Source organism: Ceraceosorus guamensis (assembly GCF_003144195.1).
Source record: "Ceraceosorus guamensis strain MCA 4658 unplaced genomic scaffold IE81scaffold_35, whole genome shotgun sequence".
Taxonomy (NCBI): domain Eukaryota; kingdom Fungi; phylum Basidiomycota; class Exobasidiomycetes; order Ceraceosorales; family Ceraceosoraceae; genus Ceraceosorus; species Ceraceosorus guamensis.
In genome coordinates this window covers 13902-32221 of record NW_020290030.1, presented here as the reverse complement: position 1 = coordinate 32221, position 18320 = coordinate 13902, and the positions used below count along the sequence as shown (strand labels likewise).

At 55.5% G+C, this 18320-nt stretch overlaps 10 protein-coding genes across 10 annotated transcripts; 3 read left to right on the top strand and 7 right to left on the bottom strand.

Moving 5' to 3' along the window:
- Positions 1–1474: 1474 nt before the first annotated feature.
- IE81DRAFT_334696 (S-formylglutathione hydrol) lies at positions 1475–2616 on the bottom strand (the record flags this gene model as incomplete). Its single annotated transcript, XM_025515421.1, has 4 exons — positions 1475–1539; positions 1630–2014; positions 2094–2206; positions 2301–2616. 4 exons carry the CDS (start codon positions 2614–2616, stop codon positions 1475–1477), a joined length of 879 nt encoding a protein of 292 aa, XP_025369101.1.
- Positions 2617–2920: 304 nt separating this feature from the next.
- Positions 2921–5112, top strand: IE81DRAFT_323942 (hypothetical protein). The gene is made up of 3 exons (XM_025514101.1): positions 2921–3452; positions 3618–3766; positions 3839–5112. Exons 1-3 carry the CDS (start codon positions 3169–3171, stop codon positions 4999–5001), a joined length of 1596 nt encoding a protein of 531 aa, XP_025369100.1. The 5' UTR covers positions 2921–3168; the 3' UTR covers positions 5002–5112.
- Positions 5113–5335: 223 nt separating this feature from the next.
- IE81DRAFT_347827 (hypothetical protein) lies at positions 5336–6235 on the bottom strand (the record flags this gene model as incomplete). The annotated part of the gene is made up of 1 exon (XM_025516196.1): positions 5336–6235. The coding sequence occupies one exon, from the start codon at positions 6233–6235 to the stop codon at positions 5336–5338; it is 900 nt and encodes a 299-aa protein (XP_025369099.1).
- Positions 6236–6424: 189 nt separating this feature from the next.
- IE81DRAFT_148003 (hypothetical protein) lies at positions 6425–6986 on the bottom strand. The gene has a single exon (XM_025510414.1). The coding sequence runs from the start codon at positions 6892–6894 to the stop codon at positions 6613–6615; it is 282 nt and encodes a 93-aa protein (XP_025369098.1). The 5' UTR covers positions 6895–6986; the 3' UTR covers positions 6425–6612.
- A 566-nt stretch (positions 6987–7552) lies between these two features.
- IE81DRAFT_330504 (hypothetical protein) lies at positions 7553–8644 on the top strand (the record flags this gene model as incomplete). Its single annotated transcript, XM_025515192.1, has 4 exons — positions 7553–7566; positions 7649–7973; positions 8054–8489; positions 8571–8644. 4 exons carry the CDS (start codon positions 7553–7555, stop codon positions 8642–8644), a joined length of 849 nt encoding a protein of 282 aa, XP_025369097.1.
- A 52-nt stretch (positions 8645–8696) lies between these two features.
- Positions 8697–10464, bottom strand: IE81DRAFT_341688 (carbonic anhydrase). The gene is made up of 7 exons (XM_025515663.1): positions 9918–10464; positions 9771–9818; positions 9595–9680; positions 9502–9518; positions 9332–9431; positions 9170–9263; positions 8697–9087 (listed from the first exon to the last, which is right to left on the bottom strand). Exons 1-7 carry the CDS (start codon positions 10047–10049, stop codon positions 9049–9051), a joined length of 516 nt encoding a protein of 171 aa, XP_025369096.1. The 5' UTR covers positions 10050–10464; the 3' UTR covers positions 8697–9048.
- Positions 10465–11066: 602 nt separating this feature from the next.
- Positions 11067–13290, bottom strand: IE81DRAFT_147938 (MFS general substrate transporter). Its single transcript, XM_025510412.1, has 4 exons — positions 12741–13290; positions 12145–12663; positions 11526–12069; positions 11067–11445 (listed from the first exon to the last, which is right to left on the bottom strand). Exons 1-4 carry the CDS (start codon positions 13155–13157, stop codon positions 11111–11113), a joined length of 1815 nt encoding a protein of 604 aa, XP_025369095.1. The 5' UTR covers positions 13158–13290; the 3' UTR covers positions 11067–11110.
- IE81DRAFT_147943 (hypothetical protein) lies at positions 13248–13954 on the bottom strand. The gene has a single exon (XM_025510413.1). The coding sequence runs from the start codon at positions 13839–13841 to the stop codon at positions 13338–13340; it is 504 nt and encodes a 167-aa protein (XP_025369094.1). The 5' UTR covers positions 13842–13954; the 3' UTR covers positions 13248–13337.
- A 951-nt stretch (positions 13955–14905) lies between these two features.
- On the top strand, positions 14906–16968 carry IE81DRAFT_323937 (DUF887-domain-containing protein). The gene is made up of 5 exons (XM_025514100.1): positions 14906–15651; positions 15919–15973; positions 16055–16179; positions 16251–16381; positions 16453–16968. The coding sequence occupies exons 1-5, from the start codon at positions 15190–15192 to the stop codon at positions 16685–16687; spliced, it is 1008 nt and encodes a 335-aa protein (XP_025369093.1). The 5' UTR covers positions 14906–15189; the 3' UTR covers positions 16688–16968.
- IE81DRAFT_147893 (glutathione S-transferase) lies at positions 16955–18121 on the bottom strand. The gene is made up of 4 exons (XM_025510411.1): positions 17731–18121; positions 17495–17609; positions 17229–17392; positions 16955–17129 (listed from the first exon to the last, which is right to left on the bottom strand). Exons 1-4 carry the CDS (start codon positions 17946–17948, stop codon positions 16964–16966), a joined length of 663 nt encoding a protein of 220 aa, XP_025369092.1. The 5' UTR covers positions 17949–18121; the 3' UTR covers positions 16955–16963.
- Positions 18122–18320: the final 199 nt, after the last annotated feature.

The following is an 18320-nucleotide window of genomic DNA, read 5'->3' as shown; positions in this document are numbered from 1 at the left end:
CAGTACGACCAGGCACAAGCGATCCGTGCTGCGCCATTGCTTTTGACGGCAAGAACAATATGCCGCAAAGTGACCCTAGTATTGAATGTGTGTAAGCACAGCACGGCGAGCGGAGGCCAGCTAGCGGCGCCAAAGCCCATCCCATACCCATGAACAGGAAATTTAAGACTGGGGTATTGCCGATCAACCTGCAACGAAAGAGAGTTAGAAACACAGGGGCGCAGCCTGTCTTCATTGACTCCCGGCACTTTGCACTGCTACGGGCAGGCAAGCACGCTAATTAGACGTCTCGTTTGCCCGAATATTTTCAGGGAAGATCTCTTTCAAAGACACGGTGCAAACACGAGGACGAGGTGCGAGCTACTGCTCTACTTCTCTCCCTTGCTCTCTCTCTCTCTCTCTGCCCAAACGACCGGGCCGCGTCTGCCATTTCCATGATAACCCTGCTTACCGCTTCACGCAGTCTGATGACCAAGCGGTCTGCAATCGGCACAGCTCGATGAAGTATTTTGACATGCGGACACCGCACGAATCATTCATTGCCTTTGGCGGCCAATTAGCGTTCGCACAACGAGGCAATCCAGTTGAGCCGTGTCTGCACTGTTGGCAGGGCAATTTGCATTCGACACCTCTTCAACAATGTCAACGGTTGCTGAATGTCGTTACTCGATTGCATCGCGTGCTGAAAGGCCTCTCTACTCGTGACTTGACAAGTCCGTCCAGTCTGCTTTCGTGATTTGGTAAGAACAGGCAACCCGGTACTTGATGTGCGATGTGAATTGCTTTGGTTCTCGCGGGCCCGGACCTCAAGACGGCCCAAAGCGGCCCAAAGAGCCTGGTCCTACACGGAGGAGGCTCGCCGGGCACTATGACCTCCCTACGACGTTTTCGAGCGTCCGAACGGGCTCAACAACACCACTTATTCTCCGTTCCCATCAAGTACGAGCAGAGCATGGAGCAGTTTAATGAAAGCAGTCAAGAACTTGCGTGTGCGTCCTAAAGTGCGAACAGCTCGAAAGGCGAGAGCCAAGCGCTCTCAGCGCCACATCGGTCCCGCGGAGGATCAAAGGCCCGAACGTCTCGGAACGTATTTCCGGCGTCATCTCTGCACCATATGCCTTTCCGCTCTTTGCGCCGACCACGTGTAGCTCGCGCCCAGAGCCATGACTGTGTCGAGTGTTGATGTGTTGATCACGACGGTCCCAGCTTGAGCGCTGGTGCTGCGCTCAGGACATTTATATACTTGATGGGAGAGTGCAACCACCGTGTTTACAAGTGGAATCGGCTGCTCTTAGTACATATTCTACGGCACCGCGCATGCTTCGCAACATTCTGCAGCCATGCAGCCTGAAAGCCGCACTCATACCGGATGTACACTGCTATCCAATCATTGCTTTGCAGTCTTTAGCTTCGGCGGGCCAGCGACACAAGTGAAGGCTCACGCATTGCATCTATTAGCGGCCAGAACACTGTCCTAAGCCGTCAGAAACTTTGCGTGCCAATTGATGTGCTCTCCAGCAAATGTCGAGATGAAGAAGTCTGAAGGCGGGTGATGATTTCATGAGATGGGCTTTCAGCATGCGGAGTATGAAGGGCTGAGCTGTGAATTCCCCCAAAAGATTTACTCACAAGAGTGATCGTAGCCTTCCTGCAATCTCACATTGACGTCCTTTGCATCGTATCCAGCTTTCCTAGCAGCAGCTTCAAAGTCCTCAGGCAGCAGTTGCTTCTGCTTGTAAAAGTTATCGCCCGTACCCGAATCGATGAGGATGTTCAGCTGGCGCTTGGAAGACCCACCAGCCTGAGAGATGAGCTCGGTGGAATCGTGCTCTTTACCTTTTGCGGCATCGTTGAAGTAGCCCGAGAAAGCCTTTTCGCCCCACGGACAGGCAGTGGGGTGCGAGATGGGCGCAAATGCCGAAGCTGACTTGTACTTGCCCGCTTCCCGAAGGTAGATGGACAGCGCACCGTGACCTCCCATCGAATGACCAAAGATCGAGGCCTTCTCGACCGCCTTTCGATGACCGTAGTATGAGTGCGCGTGATATACGTGAGCAGAGTTGCAACACGGTGAGCCGAGTGCCGACACTCACAATGGGCAAGCCAGCTTCCGAGAGCTTGGCTGGAATCTCTCTAACGACGTAGTCGTACGTGTTGTAGTGCTTGTTCCAAGGGGCCTTGTCAGCATTCACGTAAAACCCAGCCCCTGAGGGGCAGTAGAGCGAGCAAGGGCAAAGCGAGAAGTGGTCAGCGCAGGCTCAGTGGCAAGCAAGCGCTTCAGCTGATGCGCATACACTCACCCGTTCCAAAGTCCCAGCTCTCATCCTCTCCTTCGATCTTGGCACCGCGAGGGCTGGTGTCGGGAAAGACGAGCGCGATGCCGTGCGAGGCAGCCGCACCGAACATGCCACCCTTTTGAGCGCCATTGTCCTCGGTGCATGTCAATCCTGCAAGGTAGTAGAGCACGGGCGCTGCCTTGGCAGAGGCACCAATGGCGGTAGGAGGTAAGAAGACGTTGAGGTTGGTGGTGAGGCCTCCGAGAGCTTGCGATTGGTAGCTGTACTTGCGCAGCTCTCCACCAAACGTCTTATTGAGTGACTCTTGCTTGAGCGACATCGTGAGTCGGGTGATTGTTGTAAAAGAGGCAAAGATGATGACTACTGCAGATGCAACCGAAGTGAAGGATGGTGGTGTGTACTAAGCGGTTGCGGTGTTGGTGATGCATCGATGGGAATGCGAATGTAGACCAAGGCGCCAATTAACCAGCAGCAGCTTCGAATGCATGCTGCATGTGGAGGTGCCTGCTGTGCAGCGAGCTGTCAAGCATATACAGTCACGGCATAGCCGACTATAGAGAATCGTAATAATGAACTTGGATAGCAACACGTGCTATTGAAATGGCAGCGCTATACTCGTGACTGCATGTTGGCCGCCCGCGCCGTGCATGGCTCACCACTCGCGCTTGCTCTCGCCGCGGCCTTGGCAGCCCTCGTCATGCAACCCAGCAACCCAGCAACCCATGCAGTCGTGAATTGAACGCTGAACCCTCCACTCGTGACCCTCAACCACTCATCCTTCATCGATGATGGTTCCTGGCGCTGCGCATCGCTTCATAGAAGGCCCTTGGAATCGCATCAACAGTCCCCCCTCCCATCTCTGTCGACCGCCATGGCGTCCGCAGCGGTATTGCTGCCAGCAATGACGTTGCTCTTGAGGCAAGAGCCCACAGCTACCCCCACCTCTCCTTTACCAGGACCAGGACCAGGACCCGCACCTACGGATGCACCCTCGCCCTATCCCATCCCTTTACCTGGAGCAGAGATCGGAGATGAAGGATGCAGGCTGTTGGGGCCTTTCGCGTTGGCTGTGCAAGCTGCCATGGGTGTCATTGTCGTCGGCTCGCTCGTGTTCAAGAGGAGGAGGGAACGGCCGATGCGACCTTGGAAGATCTGGTGAGTGCACAGGCATCGGCGTAAATGCCCTAAGAGCGGCGATGGTGGCGAGTGTGGTTGGGTGTATGCCGGTTCATTCCGACTGAGCGCGGCGTCGAGCGTCAAGTGCGCTCTCGTTGGCAACGCTCACACTACCGATCCCTCTTCTCGGCTCTCGCACCTCAGGATGCTGGACGTCACGAAGCAGATGCTTGGACAGGGCTTTGTTCACAGCCTGAACGTCTTCCTCAGCGATTGGACAAGTCACCATGGAACTGATAGGACCAATCCCTGCGCTCTGTACGTTCTCAACATCGGAGTGGATACCACACTCGGTGAGTTGGCGTTCCCATGTCAGCTCTTTGGCACCTTCAGCTTGTTGGTCGCTGATGGTCTCTGCGCTGCAGGCGTCGGATTCATCTACCTGGCGATGCGGTTCTTGACCCACTTCTTGACGGATGTAGCTGGCATCGAAGGATGCGTCAGCGGAGTTTACTCAGCAGCACCCATCGTCACTGCCTTGCCACCCCCCTCACCATCCGGCTCCACGTCAGGTCGTCCACGTCTGCCGCGCAGCAGGACGAGGAGGCGATACAGACGAGGTGCAAGTCAACATGCTCAAAGACCTCGACTCTCATTTTGGGCTCGACAACTGGCAATGTACCTCTTCGCCATGCTCCTCATGAAAATCGCCGTTCTCTTCCTCTTCTCCTTGCTACCCTTTTTGGTCGATCTCGCAGACGGCATTTTGGCTCTGTTCGGAGGTCACAAGAGGGCAGAGCTGCTCTTTTCGTTGGCCATCTTCCCAATCATCATGAACGTCTTGCAATTCTGGCTCATAGATTCTCTTTTGAGGCACGATCCCGTCAAGAGCAAGTACGCTGCGGATCCAGACGGGCACATAGGGGGCGCTCCAGAAGCCACAGGACACGAGGGAAGACCGAGCGAAGCCTCGGAGTATTTCGATGGCGATTCACTAGACATTGAACGGGGCGGAGGTCGGAATAGCAACAGTTCTGGAGGAATGTATCACCAAGCTCGTAATCAATCCGAAGCACATCTTGTGGGCGACGCTAGCGAGAGTGACGACGACGAGCAGTCTAACAACAGGCGGCAGCGATCCAGCACGACGGACGCGCACGCATACCCACCTTCATTAAATGGTTCTGCAGCCGGCTCGCGAGCAGGCTCTCCCCGCAACGATCTGCGCGGTGCCAGCAAGAAGGGCGCGCATACAAGCTCCGTAGCACAAGAAGCCAGCCTTCGCAAGCCCGAAGGCAATTCCTCTCACTCTCAGCTAGGAGCACAAGCAGACACTTCATCAGCACGAGTAGAGCAGGCGTCGAAAGAAAGTCTCAGAACACAAGCGGGCAAAGCTTTGAGCGACGAAGGTGATGCTGAAGATGCGTGGGACGCATGGGATGACATTGACGGGGCACCGGCTGCAGCAGCAGCCATGGGCACTTCTACAACGGCCGAGGACAAAAAGAGGAGCTCCAACGACATGAAGCTGGCCATGACTTCTCCCGGCGCAAGCTCACCGCCTGTCGACCCAAAGAGGCGCGATTGAAATATCGATGTCTCATGGCTGCGAAGCTAGCTCTTGATGTGCATTCGAAGACTGACTGTCCCCAAGTTCTGAGCCTGCTTCTATCCGAATTGGTCGATAAGATATGCAGAATCGGCCTCGAGACCTTTTCCGTTTCTTCACAAGGATGATGTTGACTCAGCATGCTGAGTCCATGGGGACACGGAGCGAGAACGCATGGCAGTCGAGGATCCAGTTGGAGTTCCACTGCCGAGCGCGAGTTCGACGCTTGCTTCGTGTCCCGCTTGACTAGCAAGATTCAAGTCCTTCGCTTCGCACCAGCGCTGACGGAGCAATGCTGATGGTAGGCACTTCTTCACAAAATGAGCAACAGCCAGTCCATCAGGATGACAATCGCAACGAGAGCTGCTGTTGCTAGCACCAAGGTCGGCACGATGCCAAGGGCGTAAGCGGGCGGACGATTGCGTCTAATGGCACTGTCCGCATGACCTGCAGTCCCTGCGACCGTCGCGTTCGGCGCGGAGCTAGGCATCGTCGTGTTCGTTGCGCTGGTGTCTGTGCCAATGCCACTGCTGTTAGGCGGGGTGGTGGGTGTGGGCTGGTCGACACTTGGCGTTGGCGCAGGAAGAGGGGCTGTAGGACCCAAAGCTGAAGCTGACGTCGGATCTGTGCCCGACTTGGTCGGGCTTGGGTTCGGCAAAGGACTGGGAACCGGATTCTGCTGACCCGGAGTCGGTGGAGGCGCGCTTTTTGATCTGGAGGGCTGTACCGTTGCGTCACCCGACTCGTCGCCCAGATCAGGCTTCTCTGGACAGTGCGGATTTGAGACTGGAGACGTTTTGTTGATGACCGTCGGTTGTCGATCTGTCGCTTGATACGACGAATTGGTATTGTAGCAGGCTGCAAGCGGTTCCGGCAAGAGATTGTCTGCGTAGGAGTCCGAGACGCCTGAAGAATGAGAGTGGGGTTGTAGCGGACCTCCCGGCTCTGAAGCTCGTAGGGTGTCGGAGCCTGGCGGCGAGCTCTGACGATCGATGAGAGCCAAACTTGCGCTTGTCCTTCTGCTCACGCCCAGACCTCCAGTGGGCAGGGGCGACCAGGGCACGTGCGGAATGGGCGCTGGTCTGGGACCTGGTCGCGGTGCTGGCGCTGCCCGTGGTCCTGGTCTCGCATACGCTGGTAAGTGTGCGATAAAGAGCACCGAAACAGCTGCCACGATGTAGCAAAAGTGACGAGAGGACGTCGAGGTCAGCATCTGCGATGTTTGCGAGGAGAGCGCGTGAAGTGATGGGCGGACGGGCGAATGTATGCGCCAACTGGAAGAGTAGGCGGTAGAGTCTTTGCGCACACAGATGGGATGTGGTCATCTGTTGCTGCATCATTCGTGATCGCTCTTTTAAAGGCTCTGGCAAGGCAAACTTCTCTGCGTGTGCCTGCTGCAACTCCTAAGCGATGCCCAGCCCTCGCCCAATTCATTTGCCCAGCTTGCGTCACAACTACCGCGCACGAGGTACGGTACCTGGGCCCTCGTTGCGACTGTGGTATTTGCGACTCGTGTTGCCAACCGCAGACACAACAATCACTGCGCTGCGTAGCTATGCGGCGCCCTCTTGGCTTTCGGTGGCGCCTTCATTACCTGACCGCAATCGTTGCGCGCACTTGGCATGGGAGCACTTCATCGCCGTGCGGTGAATATGCGTGCGTTAGGCGGCGTGGCCCATTGTCGACCTCTGGCTTCTTTCTGCCTACCGTGTCATGGAGAAAGCCACGACGTCGACTTGACGATTGCCGAGCAGCTTGCTTTGTGATATCCGCGTCATCACGAAGGGCATTCGGGACCATGCCGTCCGCGGAGATGCCTGGTCTCAACTGATGTAGATGGCAGATGGCCAAGAACTGGCAGCATGGCGACATCCAAGCCGCGCAAAACTGTCCAATCTATATGTAATCTAGCTACCGCGCCCTCCTTCGGGCGGGCTCGGCCGGCCACACCCCAACCGCAGCAAAGACTTGGTGATCGGTGTCGGCACTTGAAAAGTTCATCATGTACTCACCTATGGCGGAAGGCTACCAAAGATTAGAAGGCCCGCCAGGTGCATCATCGAGCGCTTGACATGGGCCTTAGAGGAGGAGGAAAGCGGGATAGAAGAGCCTCAATCTCGGCGCAAGGGAGCATGCGTACGTCGGGCGCGCTGCAAGAAAGCCACGAGTCTTTGAGTCATCAGAGTCAAATTTCAAAGTAGTCACAACGGTCAATCAAGAATTCAAGAGCTGCAGCTTGCCGTCACGTGCGCGTCTCATCGGCCTTCGCCTCTAGGCCGTCGACTCGTGACCTGCGAAGGCCCATGCAGTCGTGAGTCGAGTCGAATCGTGCACATCATCGCATCGATCTCACTTGTTTCTCGCCCATGTACCACATCCATCTTCATTCAGACCACGTCGAAGATTTTGCCGACGCTCACTCTCAGCTCTGACCAACTGACATAGCATACATCTCTGGACTCGCTCGCGCCCTCGCTACACCCCAACCTCAGCCTTGTGAGAGGGCATTTACGATAGTTCCCTCGCGATCATGGACGCCACCGAGTGAGCGCGATGCATCCGCCATACTTTCTCTAGCGACGCTGCCATGCTCACGCTGTTTTTCCTGTATCGCACTCCTCAACAGACTGCAGTCGTACGAGTTTCAGCTGTCGCAGGTCAATGACGCCTTGTCCGCGGACCCTAACAATGCGGAACTCAAGACACTACAAGAAGAGCTGACCAACCTCATCGCTCTGACTCGGGAGCTGGTGTCACAACAAACAGCCGAAGCGCAGGCTACCAAAGCGGCTTCTAGCAGTCCGCACGCTGGCTCATCCAAGCTTCCGAGCACGAGCGCAAAGTCGCGTGATGAAAGTCCGAGAGGAGAGGCCTCCAATTCACGATCAACAGCAACCGAGAAGGAAGTCAGGAAGTATGCTGCAGGTGAAGAATGCATGGCAAAGTACCAGGTGAGCTAGACGCGACTAGCCCGTGTCGAATGCCCTGCGTACATTACAATGTCTCTGACTTATCTTTTGTTGACCTTCAGGCGGACGGGCGCTGGTATCCCGCACGCATCACGTCGGTCGGAGGATCTGCCGCTAACCCAGTCTACAGCATCGTATTCAAGGGATACAATACCACCGAAATGGTGACCAGTGCTTCCTTGAAGCCCTTGGCCAGGTCATCCGGTCCAGGCGCAGGGACTGGCTCTTCAGATGCCGCATCCAACACGCCTGTAACCAAAGCTGGCAATGTGAAACGCGGCGCTAGCACCTTGACGCCAGAAGAGGAAGCTGAGCGGGAAAGGAAGCGCAAACGCAATGAGAAAAAGACAGAGCGTAGTCAGGGCAAGGATCAGGCAGCACTGGAAAAGCAGAGCACCTGGCAGAAATTTGCTAAAAAGGGTGCCAAGAAGGGATATTCGATTGCAGGCACATCTGGGAAGAGCATGTTCAGGACGCCCGAGGATCCTTTGGCCAGAGGTGAGACTTCTCGATCAGGCGAGCGCATACGTGCACCATCGTCGAGTGTACGGCTTACCACTCACTCTTTTTTTGTCGCAGTCGGTGTCGTAGGCGCAGGCAAGGGCATGACCCCAGGCGAATCTCGCAAGCGACATGTCTACGAAGAGGACTAAGGCGCGCGACCCACCTTCTAGCCTCGAGCACATTTGCCACAGGAGTTTCCGCTCGATATTCGTCGTGTCTTCATGGGTCCACAGGCTGCTTGCGTGTGCATGCGGACACTGCTGACCGGGACCCTCTCGAATATCCTCTCTAGCCAAATACAGCTGCAGATCGCAAACCTGTGGATCATGCTCGGTGAGGACAAAGCGTCGCTTCTCTGACGTCCCTGCGTCTGAGCCGTTTTGGGCAACTTTCATTTCTCACGATGTCCTCTCACGACTACGACGACTGCAATGCGCATCCATTGTCACGAAAGATCCGGACCTGGAGTCAGGATGTGATGGTAAGATGCACAGGTACACGCGAATGCCGGTGGTTGGACAGCTTGTCGAGCCTGGCGAGGCTGTACAAGCTTCTAGGCGACCTGGCTCAGCTTGCCGCTGCCGACATCATACTGTTCCCGTTTGATGGAGGAGGCGGAAGCGATCGCAGTCAGTCACGGTCATGCGTGTTGCCCCGGGCTCATTTGAACTCACGACCCAGCCAGAGATGTCAGTGTTGGGCTTGATGAGGGTGTTGCTCTTCAAAAATGCGACATCACTGGCGACATTGGAATGGAGGTCGGGGAACCTAGACAGTCGAATGCCTAGCGTCAGGCATGATGGGCAATGCGCAAGTAGCACTGTCCTGCGACTCACTCGAGGAAGTTCAGAGAGTCGAGCTCGGCCTGTCCCTTGCTGTCGAGGTGACTTCCTTGTTGCTTGGCCACGATCTCGCGAGCTTGAGGCGTTTGGAAAGCTGAGAGGATAGACAGCCAAAGATATGCTCAGCGAGTGCCAGTTTGCGTGCGAAGCACGTCTCGACCTACTCAGCATTCCACAGTCGCTTTTTTGGTCAAGAGGGCGAGGGGCATTGAGCTCCTGGTGGCCAACCCTGAATCTGCGGGGTGCGCCTCACTCACGAATGGCCAATCACCAGAATGGTGTCCGTGCCCAGCAATTGCTGGCTGATCACAAGACTGCGGACGGCGTCGGGGGCACGGGCGCCCTAGAGATTTGGCAGAGAGTTGGAAGTATGTAGGACAGTTGAGCCGAGTCTTCTTTCAAATGCAGTTGGCAGGTACGGTATCCAACTCACAGCATTACGAATGACATGAGCGTCACCTTCCTTGATACCAAATGCAGCCTACCAGAATCGGATTCTCGTAGGTCGTCAGCTCTTGTCTCGTAGTGTGCTCTCGACCAAGGCCGGCTTTCGTCGCTCCCTCCTTCCCCAGGGACTCACGACGGGGTCGATGCGGGCGTCCATGCACGTCAAGACGGTCAGCTTTCGCGCAGGCGGCAGTGGCAATTGACCAGTCTTGCGGCTGGAAACGAATGCTTGATTGGCACTTGCTACCTCTTTGGCGACCGACATTGTGGTTGAAATGATTTGGAGTGATGGACGATTTGTTGGCTCTGCTGGACTGGAGACAGAATCACGAGGCGGGTTGTCGATGATTCACCACATCTTATAAGACATCAGACCCATCGATGTCGTGTGCACAGTAGCACTCCGTATCGTGCGCACTGGCATTAACAAGTGTGTCGATGCAGCGCTCGACTGCCAGAAGCGTTCGTGGTGTGACAAGCAATTGGCAGCTTCGAGTCTTCAAAACACGCTGCTATCTCATAGCCCCACATGACACCATCCAGGTCCTGTGTCACGCCCTTTGCGAAAGGACGCCAAGCTGAGGTCGAGAAAACTCTCGTCTCGATGATTGTGGTTTATGCGGCTGCTGTTCATCCGCCTTTTTTCAACAGACAATCTTGAGCGATGCGGGCCGAAAGACCTTGATAATGTACCGATACACGTTGGATAGCCAAGGCAAGCCCGCGCCCTCAATCGCCATGCAGCACCTTTTAGCTCAGACTCGGGACTCTAAATGGCGATGGCGCCATCCGCGAAGAGGTCCGTGCATGCCGTCCAAAGCTGCAAGCACTGCATGCTCTTGAGATCTGATGCGGCAGCCATGCACCGGGGGCCTCATTATCCACAATCACCAATGGGCTCACGCAAGCGCGAAACCTCACCAGGTGAGCTTCCGCACCTCCTTGGCTTTCCTGATCGCGATCGCGAGAGGTCGCTCGCGATTCTAATCGTTCCTGACTTGCCATGTGCTGATGACGAATGTTCGCGGCACGCTGAATTGCAGAGCAAGGCACGCAGGGCATTTCACTCGCGTGTCTGCGTGTCTGGATGGAGGAGCTCACCTACCGCCAGCATGTGCACATCTTGCAGCAGATTACCTCCACGCTGTGAATCTTCAACTGGCAGCAGCCGGCGTCGCGACATTCGATTCTATCATGGTGGGAGTACAAGTGTGGATGGTAGACTGTGGAGAATGTGACATGAACCGGTCTTTTCGTGTGTCGTCTACCTCAAACGCGGAGACGCGCAAGGCGAAACATGTGTGAGAATGATGGATGACCGAGACCCTAGAATACGAAGCGGAAAGTGAGGTGGTCATTTCCTTTGTCGGTGGTAGTGGCGAGGTAATGCTCCTTCTCCTCTTCGGACATCGAGGACCACCTTTCGTCTCTCTTTCCGTTGATGCGACGATAAAACCATCGGGTGAAGAAGTAGGAGAGCATGTTCACGGTCGTGAGGACGATGAGGACAGTGTTGCCTTTTGAGTATTCTGGTGCGTCGCTCGCACGATACGTATTGGATCCGATGATGGAAGAGCCCTGGACAAACATGTTGTACACGGAAGCGGTCAAAGCACGCTTGCCGACATCTCCGGAGATTTCCGAGACCCAAGCGACTTGGACTGGAGCAGAGCATTCAGGACTGCGAATCAGCACCATAGCGCGTCTTATATTTCAGAACGCTTGCGGTGTCACCACTCACTTGGATGGATGTAAGGACCTGAAGTGAGCACGGTAGCAACGGCAAAGAACCCCCAAGGATTGGGGAAAGGCAGAAGCTTGAGAGCTATCAAGCACGGCAAGACCCAAATACCGAGCAGGACGCAGTTCAAAGCTCTGGTTCGAGTAAGCTCAACGAGGATGTTGACGGCCAGACTCGTGAAGATGGTGCAAGCGTAGTGCACCGAGCTGAGGGTTTGCGAAAGCAGGGTGGAGAAGCCGAGCTGCTTGAGAGAGATCGTGAGGTATTGCTGCACAGTATCTTGAGGCACTTCGAAGAGCAGACCGTGAAAGTAGAGCGGGAACATTTTGTAGTCGAGCACCGTCTCAAAGAATTGCTTGAAGCTCAGTCCTTGACGGTTATGCATCGTCGCTTTGCCAGGATCGTCGCGGATGACGCGCATCACGGCAATCTTCGACTGTCGGTCGTGATCCGTATAGAAGCCTCGCTTGACTTGCGACGGACCTGGAGGCATCTTGAACCAAGCGAGCACCGCCATGCCGAGCGTCAGCAGGCCTTCCCAGAACTACATCGGCAAGAGAGAAGGCACGGTCAGATGGGCCACTACCTCCTCGTGAAGCTTGCGCGCAGCCAGACTCACGAAGAGCCATCTCCACCCTTCTTTGCCAGCAACGCCGCCCATCTGCATGAGGCCGTAGGTGAAGTAGCTCGAGACGAAAGAGGTCGCCTGCATGCCGAACCAAAAGATGGCCAAACGCATGTACAACTCTGCATTCTTGTAGAAAAGTGACAAGAAGAGCATGAGATCCGGAATGAAAGATCCTTGACAGAAGCCAAGTAGGCATCGGCACAAGAGATACGACGTTCGTCCGGAGATGAAGAACTGAAAGATGGTTAGGATGGCCCAGGCTCCCATCTGCAAAGGTACGAAGCGATCGGGACCAATGCGCTTCGAGATGAGTTGACCCGGCAGCTCTGCGATCAAGAAGCAGACCTTGAAAAGTGTGTTGGCCAGGCCATAGTCATCTTGTGTCAGCCCAAGATCGGGCAGCATGCCGTCCGAGTTAGCAGCCAGTAGGTTGTTTCTGTCCAAATTCAGTGAGACGAAAGCGAGGCACGCGAAAGCCAAGACCTTTCGGTCCAACAGGCGAACCAGGTCCTGCCAATCAGAGTTCCGCCAAGTAAATGCATGAGCACCGGTCGTGACGCATACTCGTCGAACCAGGCTTCGCTCACCTTCTCTTCTCTCCACGTCCACCGAAATTCGGAATCGAAATTGCGGTAGTTTTCCCAGGTTGTCGGAGGCTGAAAATGCTGCGCTTTGACCGGATCATCAAGCACTGATCGTTGGGTGGCAATAGTGTCGAGATCCTTGATCTGATTCCTCTTTTTGTTTTGCGGCAGGAAAAGATCCACCAGACGCGGCGGTTCTAAACCCTCCACCGCCAGATTCTTGCCGGACGGTGGACTAGGGGAAGGCGTTTCTGAACCCGAAAGGGTAAGCTCTCCGTCGCTATTGATCGTCTTGCGGCCAGACTCGTCTTGCTTCTCGCTCGCGATGCTTGAAGAGTCTGAAGTGGGCGCGACCGCACCGGGATGTGGAGGCAAGACGGGCACGCCAGGTCCGATCTCTGCAACGATTGGCGCGACCATACCGACTGATCACCCAGATCTGGGCCGTGTGACGCCAGGCGAGATGGGGTGAAATGGTGGAAGGATGTAAATTGTAGGAGCGGATGTCCGTCCATTTGCTTTGGGGAAGTATTGGCGCTCAAGTATCGACTGGAGGCGGTATATATGGGAGGCTGACAGGTTGCTGCACTTCCATGGGTGTCACGACAGACTTACGGCTACTCGCAGCCGCGACTTTGATTGCAAATGCAAGCGATCAGTGCACAGGGCGAGTGTTGTGAACCAGACTACGCCAAGTCTGAGGTTGGACCAGATCGAAGTGCACTTGCCATGCCATGCGTTGCTTTGAAATCTAGGAACGGAAGCCGCGCCCAACCAGGGCAGTTGCCGCGTGAGAGAGTGGGCGAATGTGGCGTATAGCGATACCAGCTGGGAGGAACCGCACTTGCGAGACAGGTGATCACGAATCGCTACCCACTCACTCTTGTCAATTGTGCATAGGTTTGGACCGATAGCAGGTCGCGTGCTATTGAGCTCTGCTTGCTCATCCACCTCAATTTCGAATCCATCATCGTCGCTCGAGTCGAGCGACGCTGCAAGCACGAAGAGAGCGGGAGCTATGGCCAAGCAGAGTAAGCGTTCCTGAAGCCGGGGGGAGGGTCCGATGCAGCAGCAGCTTGCGGTGAGCAGATGGAGGTCAGTCATCCTGCGACTTAGCTGCCGCAGTGATCTCGGCAATATGCTATGCTCTCCATCACACCATCGGCCCGCACACCAGCGTGGGGGTAGGCGCGCACAGAAGAACAGCGGACGAGACCAGATGTGTGATGCTGATGGAGCGTCTGCCAAAGCCAAAAGGAGCAAGAAGCGAGTCAAACCGCCGTTTGATCCAGGCGGACATTATCAAATCAGGCGGCAGGCCAAGAAGAAGCTAAGCTGAGTGATTGTGCTTGTTGCATGGAGATGCCGAAGCTCGTGATTCGTGATTGCCTCGACCGTCGGCGGGCGTGCCGATGCTCTTGATTGCAAACGGCGAACTTCGTTGGAGGAGTCCATCAAAGCGGTCCATGCTCGAGCTCGATCGAGCCGCGTAGGTCGTCTTGCCTGCGGCTGCATACCGATGGCCCCCATGCTGCTGGCCGCGGGTCGAAGTGCTGGATTCCGATTGCTTCGCTCTTCGCCCCACGGTTGCCATGCTGCAACGGCGGCTCAGCTAGCTGTCATAGACCTCACTCATACTCATCAATAACTGTATCATCGGCACGAGGGTACGGTGTGCTGAACATGCAAGTTGCGCGTGTGTGCCGAAGTCGCCATGATGGGCGGTTTATGCTAAGCTGTGCTGGTGTGTCGCGCTAAGCAAGGCGAATCCGAATGTCGCAATCGTGAGTCACGGGCGTGGGGATGGCGTGCTTGTGCTTCTATCGAGCGAGCACACATATCACGCGCATCAAGCGGATGCTGCTGAGTGGACGATCAGTCACGTGCTCACTGTGTGACTGAAGGTCAAACGCTTGGAAGCGGATTATTCTCGAAGGTGAGAGCACTCCCTTGCCTAGCTCCCTCCGACGACGCAAGTCACGAGTCAGTGAGTGCGTGTGCGCGAATGAGCGTGAAATGCCTGCTGGCCGGAGTCGGATTGTTGGGGCGCGAAGAGGGATGGATGATGCGCTTTGGAGAGCGGCTTCCCTTCCGACAAGCGACGGAGGCGTATATCATGCATGCATGTACACACGCATCATGCTTGTATAGAGATGCAGCAGCATAAGCAGCTGCTACTGCGTGCGCGTGCTGGTGGTCTGTGGTGTGTGTTGCACCCACGATCTTCCACACACGCACAGATCAGCGGGCAGATGCGATCTGCTTTGCATCGCGAACCGTGCGAAGTCGGGAAAGCACACAGAATCGTAAATCATCGGCATCCGGACGTCAAGCATTCAGCTCACTCACTCTATCCATCCATCCATCCATCCATCCATCCATCCATCCACCCACCACTCCCTGCTATTCTCACTCAGACGTGACGTGACGCCGACACTGCGAGCGACCGAAGATGACCTTCGATTTGGCCGAGTGGGCGACGCCTTACGCTATTCAAGCAGGTCTGCCGCTCCTGCCTGCCCATCTGAGCACCATCATCCGCAGTCTCGCGCTGTGGACAACCTTGCAGCTCCTCTCTTCCCTCGTCTCTCCCTACATCTTCCCCAACACATATCCCAAACTCAAGAGGAGCACGAGGATATCGTGGGACGTTCATTTTGTCGCTTTGGTGCACGCAGCCATCATCACCCCGCTCTGCGGAAAAGTGTGGTGGGATGTATACCAGCATGGCGGCCTGAACGGCACTCACCCCTTGGCGCTGAGGAGGGTGTATGGATACACTTTCGAGGCCGGACAAGTCTATGCCATCGCCATTGGCTACTTCATCTGGGACACTGTTGTCTCCATCCTCTTCGATGGACCGGCCTTCGTAGCCCACGGAGTCGTCGCGCTCACCGCATTTGTGCTTGTCTATGTGAGTCGGCAATGCAGTCGATTCACGATTCGGGGCGCTGTTTGGGCCATGCAAGGAGCAGGTGCATCGGATCTTTGCTGGCAATGCATGGAGAGCGTTGAGCGCCGCTTGTGTGCTTGCGCGTGCTCGTGCGCGAATCGAAGACGATCAGCGCACGTATCCTGACTGTCCACGCAGTCGACCGGCAGACAGCTGTATCAGCCTAACGTGCGCGCTTCATGAATGTGACGCTGATGCATCGCCTTTGCCAATGTTTGCTTTGTGCAGCACCCAATCTTCATGTATGATGGATTAGGCTTTCTCCTGTGGGAGCTCAGCACACGTGAGTCTCGACCCAGGCTTCTGCATCGCAGCTGTCACATCGCTCAAGTAGGGAGCCAATCCTGAAATTCTTCCAACACAGCTTTCCTCAACATCCACTGGTTCCTAGACAAGCTCGGCAAGACCGGAAGCAAGATCCAGCTCATCAACGCCGTTTTCTTGCTGTCCACTTACGTGATCGCTCGCTTGACGTTTGGCGTTTACAACGTGAGCTTCATAGAGGGTCTGCCAATGTCGATTGCGCTCACAAAATTAGCATCACACCCTCGTCTCTCTAGTCCTACTCGTGGTTCATGAATGTCAACTTCCCTGCCACGCCGCACGTGCCGCCCATTCCCATCTCTTACCGGGTCTTTTACACCCTCGGCAACATCACCCTGAACAGCCTGAACTTTATTTGGTTTAGAGCGTGAGTCTCATTGCCCTCGCAAGCGGAAGGGGCTTGCTTGACTGACCCGCTTTTGTCCTCACATCACACAGCATGATTCGCGCAGTGCAAAAACGATTCACAGCCGCACCGGCTGACGGGTCCAACAAACTCGACGCCAAAGCGATTGCCGAGGGCAAACAGGGCGTTCAGGTCGGAGTGACTGGCAAGGACGATTCGCAATTTGAGAGGGAAGCCGGGGTGGGAAAGTACTCTCGGCCCGACATTGGTAGCTATGGTGGAGAGAGGGAAGCTAGATGGCGCAAAGTTGCCAAATCGGCCGAATAAGCTTGAGCCCAGCGCGTCGTCGATCCTGCAACCATCTAGACTCCGATCCACCGCACGTGCTTTTGCGGAGGACGTCGTTTCGGGCACAGCTCCAACAGACATCTCCCCTTTGGAGCGCATACGACAGTCCGGCACAAACCGGCCTCACACCCGCTTCCACATTTCATGGAATTCATTGCATTTGACATTCACGCTCGTCGGCTTACAAGGAGTGCCTAGTCCAAACGAAACGTGCAGGTCCGCATCGAGGAGCCGATAAGAAATGGTCAGCGGCCTTCAGAGCAATGAAAAGTCGTGCTTGAAGCCAGCTTTGAGCGTCTTTTGGTAGGCTGGTCTAGACTCGAGGCGTTTGAGCCACGCATCTATACCGTGCCATTTCTGATTACTCGTGCCAATCTGCTTGAACAAGACGTACTCGACGCTAAATGCGACTGCGATATCTCTTCAGTCGTGAGCGTCAAGGCGAGTAGGCGAGGGGTTCATCAAAGCGTCAGACTGCAGAGCAAGAGGACGAGGCAGAATAGATGCGCTTGCTACCTACGCAGCGGTGATGTCGTTGCCGTACAGGTAACCAGATCTGTTTGCAACCAATTCGCTTTCGACGTAGTCAAGATCCTTGACCACGTTTGCGCCCAGCTTCGGGCCAAGCTCTTTGGCAGTGCCCTCGTCTGCGAACCATTGGACGTAAATGATTGGCAGAGCGTGCTAAAGCGAGCATCACGAGCGAGCAAGTGCCGCACATTGCGCAATGCAAGACGCAAACGTCGTCAGCGCATGGTCACGACGCAAAAGCTGATCCTTGCTCACCGTCATGAGAGTCTCGGCAAATCCGATCCAGCCTCTGACTGCTGTGCGACCTTTCCAGTCTGGCGAGTTTGGTATCCAGCTGGCACCTTTTGAAGCGTACCTCTCTACGAGGTATCTGTGCATGTCCGTCGCAAGCACCCATGCGGCGCATTGTAGACGGGGGCATTGCGTTGAGCAGCAATGACAGCGGAAAAGGAGGAAGAGGTGGTCTTGCATCCAAGAGCTCAGCCACTCACTCCATGCAGTTGCCGCTCTCAACGACGAGCAGATCATCGTCCTCGATACAAGGACTTTTGCCCAATTTGAACCTGCTTTGCTCTTTCATCTTGGGATCTGCACCTTTGCCATCGATCCGAGCATAGCTCTTTACGTCCAGCTCGATGTCGAGCTCATTGGCGAGCCAAAGGACTCGGAAAGCTCTCGAGTTGTCCAGCGCGTGCAGGATTGGTGTCATTGTATTCAGAGCTCGTACAAGGAGTGCTTTGCCAAGGACTTGAGTGGTAGAAGATGGTTCTCGTGGTCAAAAGAGATCATCACGAGGCGAGCGAATGTTGCTTCGAGCGAATGTAAATGCATCTGCGTCAAGACTCCGAATGGGATCAGAGTAGTGGGTTGTTGAGCTGCGCTCCGGTGAGCGGTGAGCCCCACACGGTTTCTCCGTGACCCATGCAGGTGGAGGCCTGGCATCGGCTATATATAGCTGGTGGCTCGGCGGCGGCTGGCTGAGCACGTGTGTGCTTCGACGCTCCAGGAGACCTTTTACGGCCGGTTCATCTGACTTGTGTGCATCAGTCACTCTGTCAGTTGCGAAGTTTGCTTCGAGTGT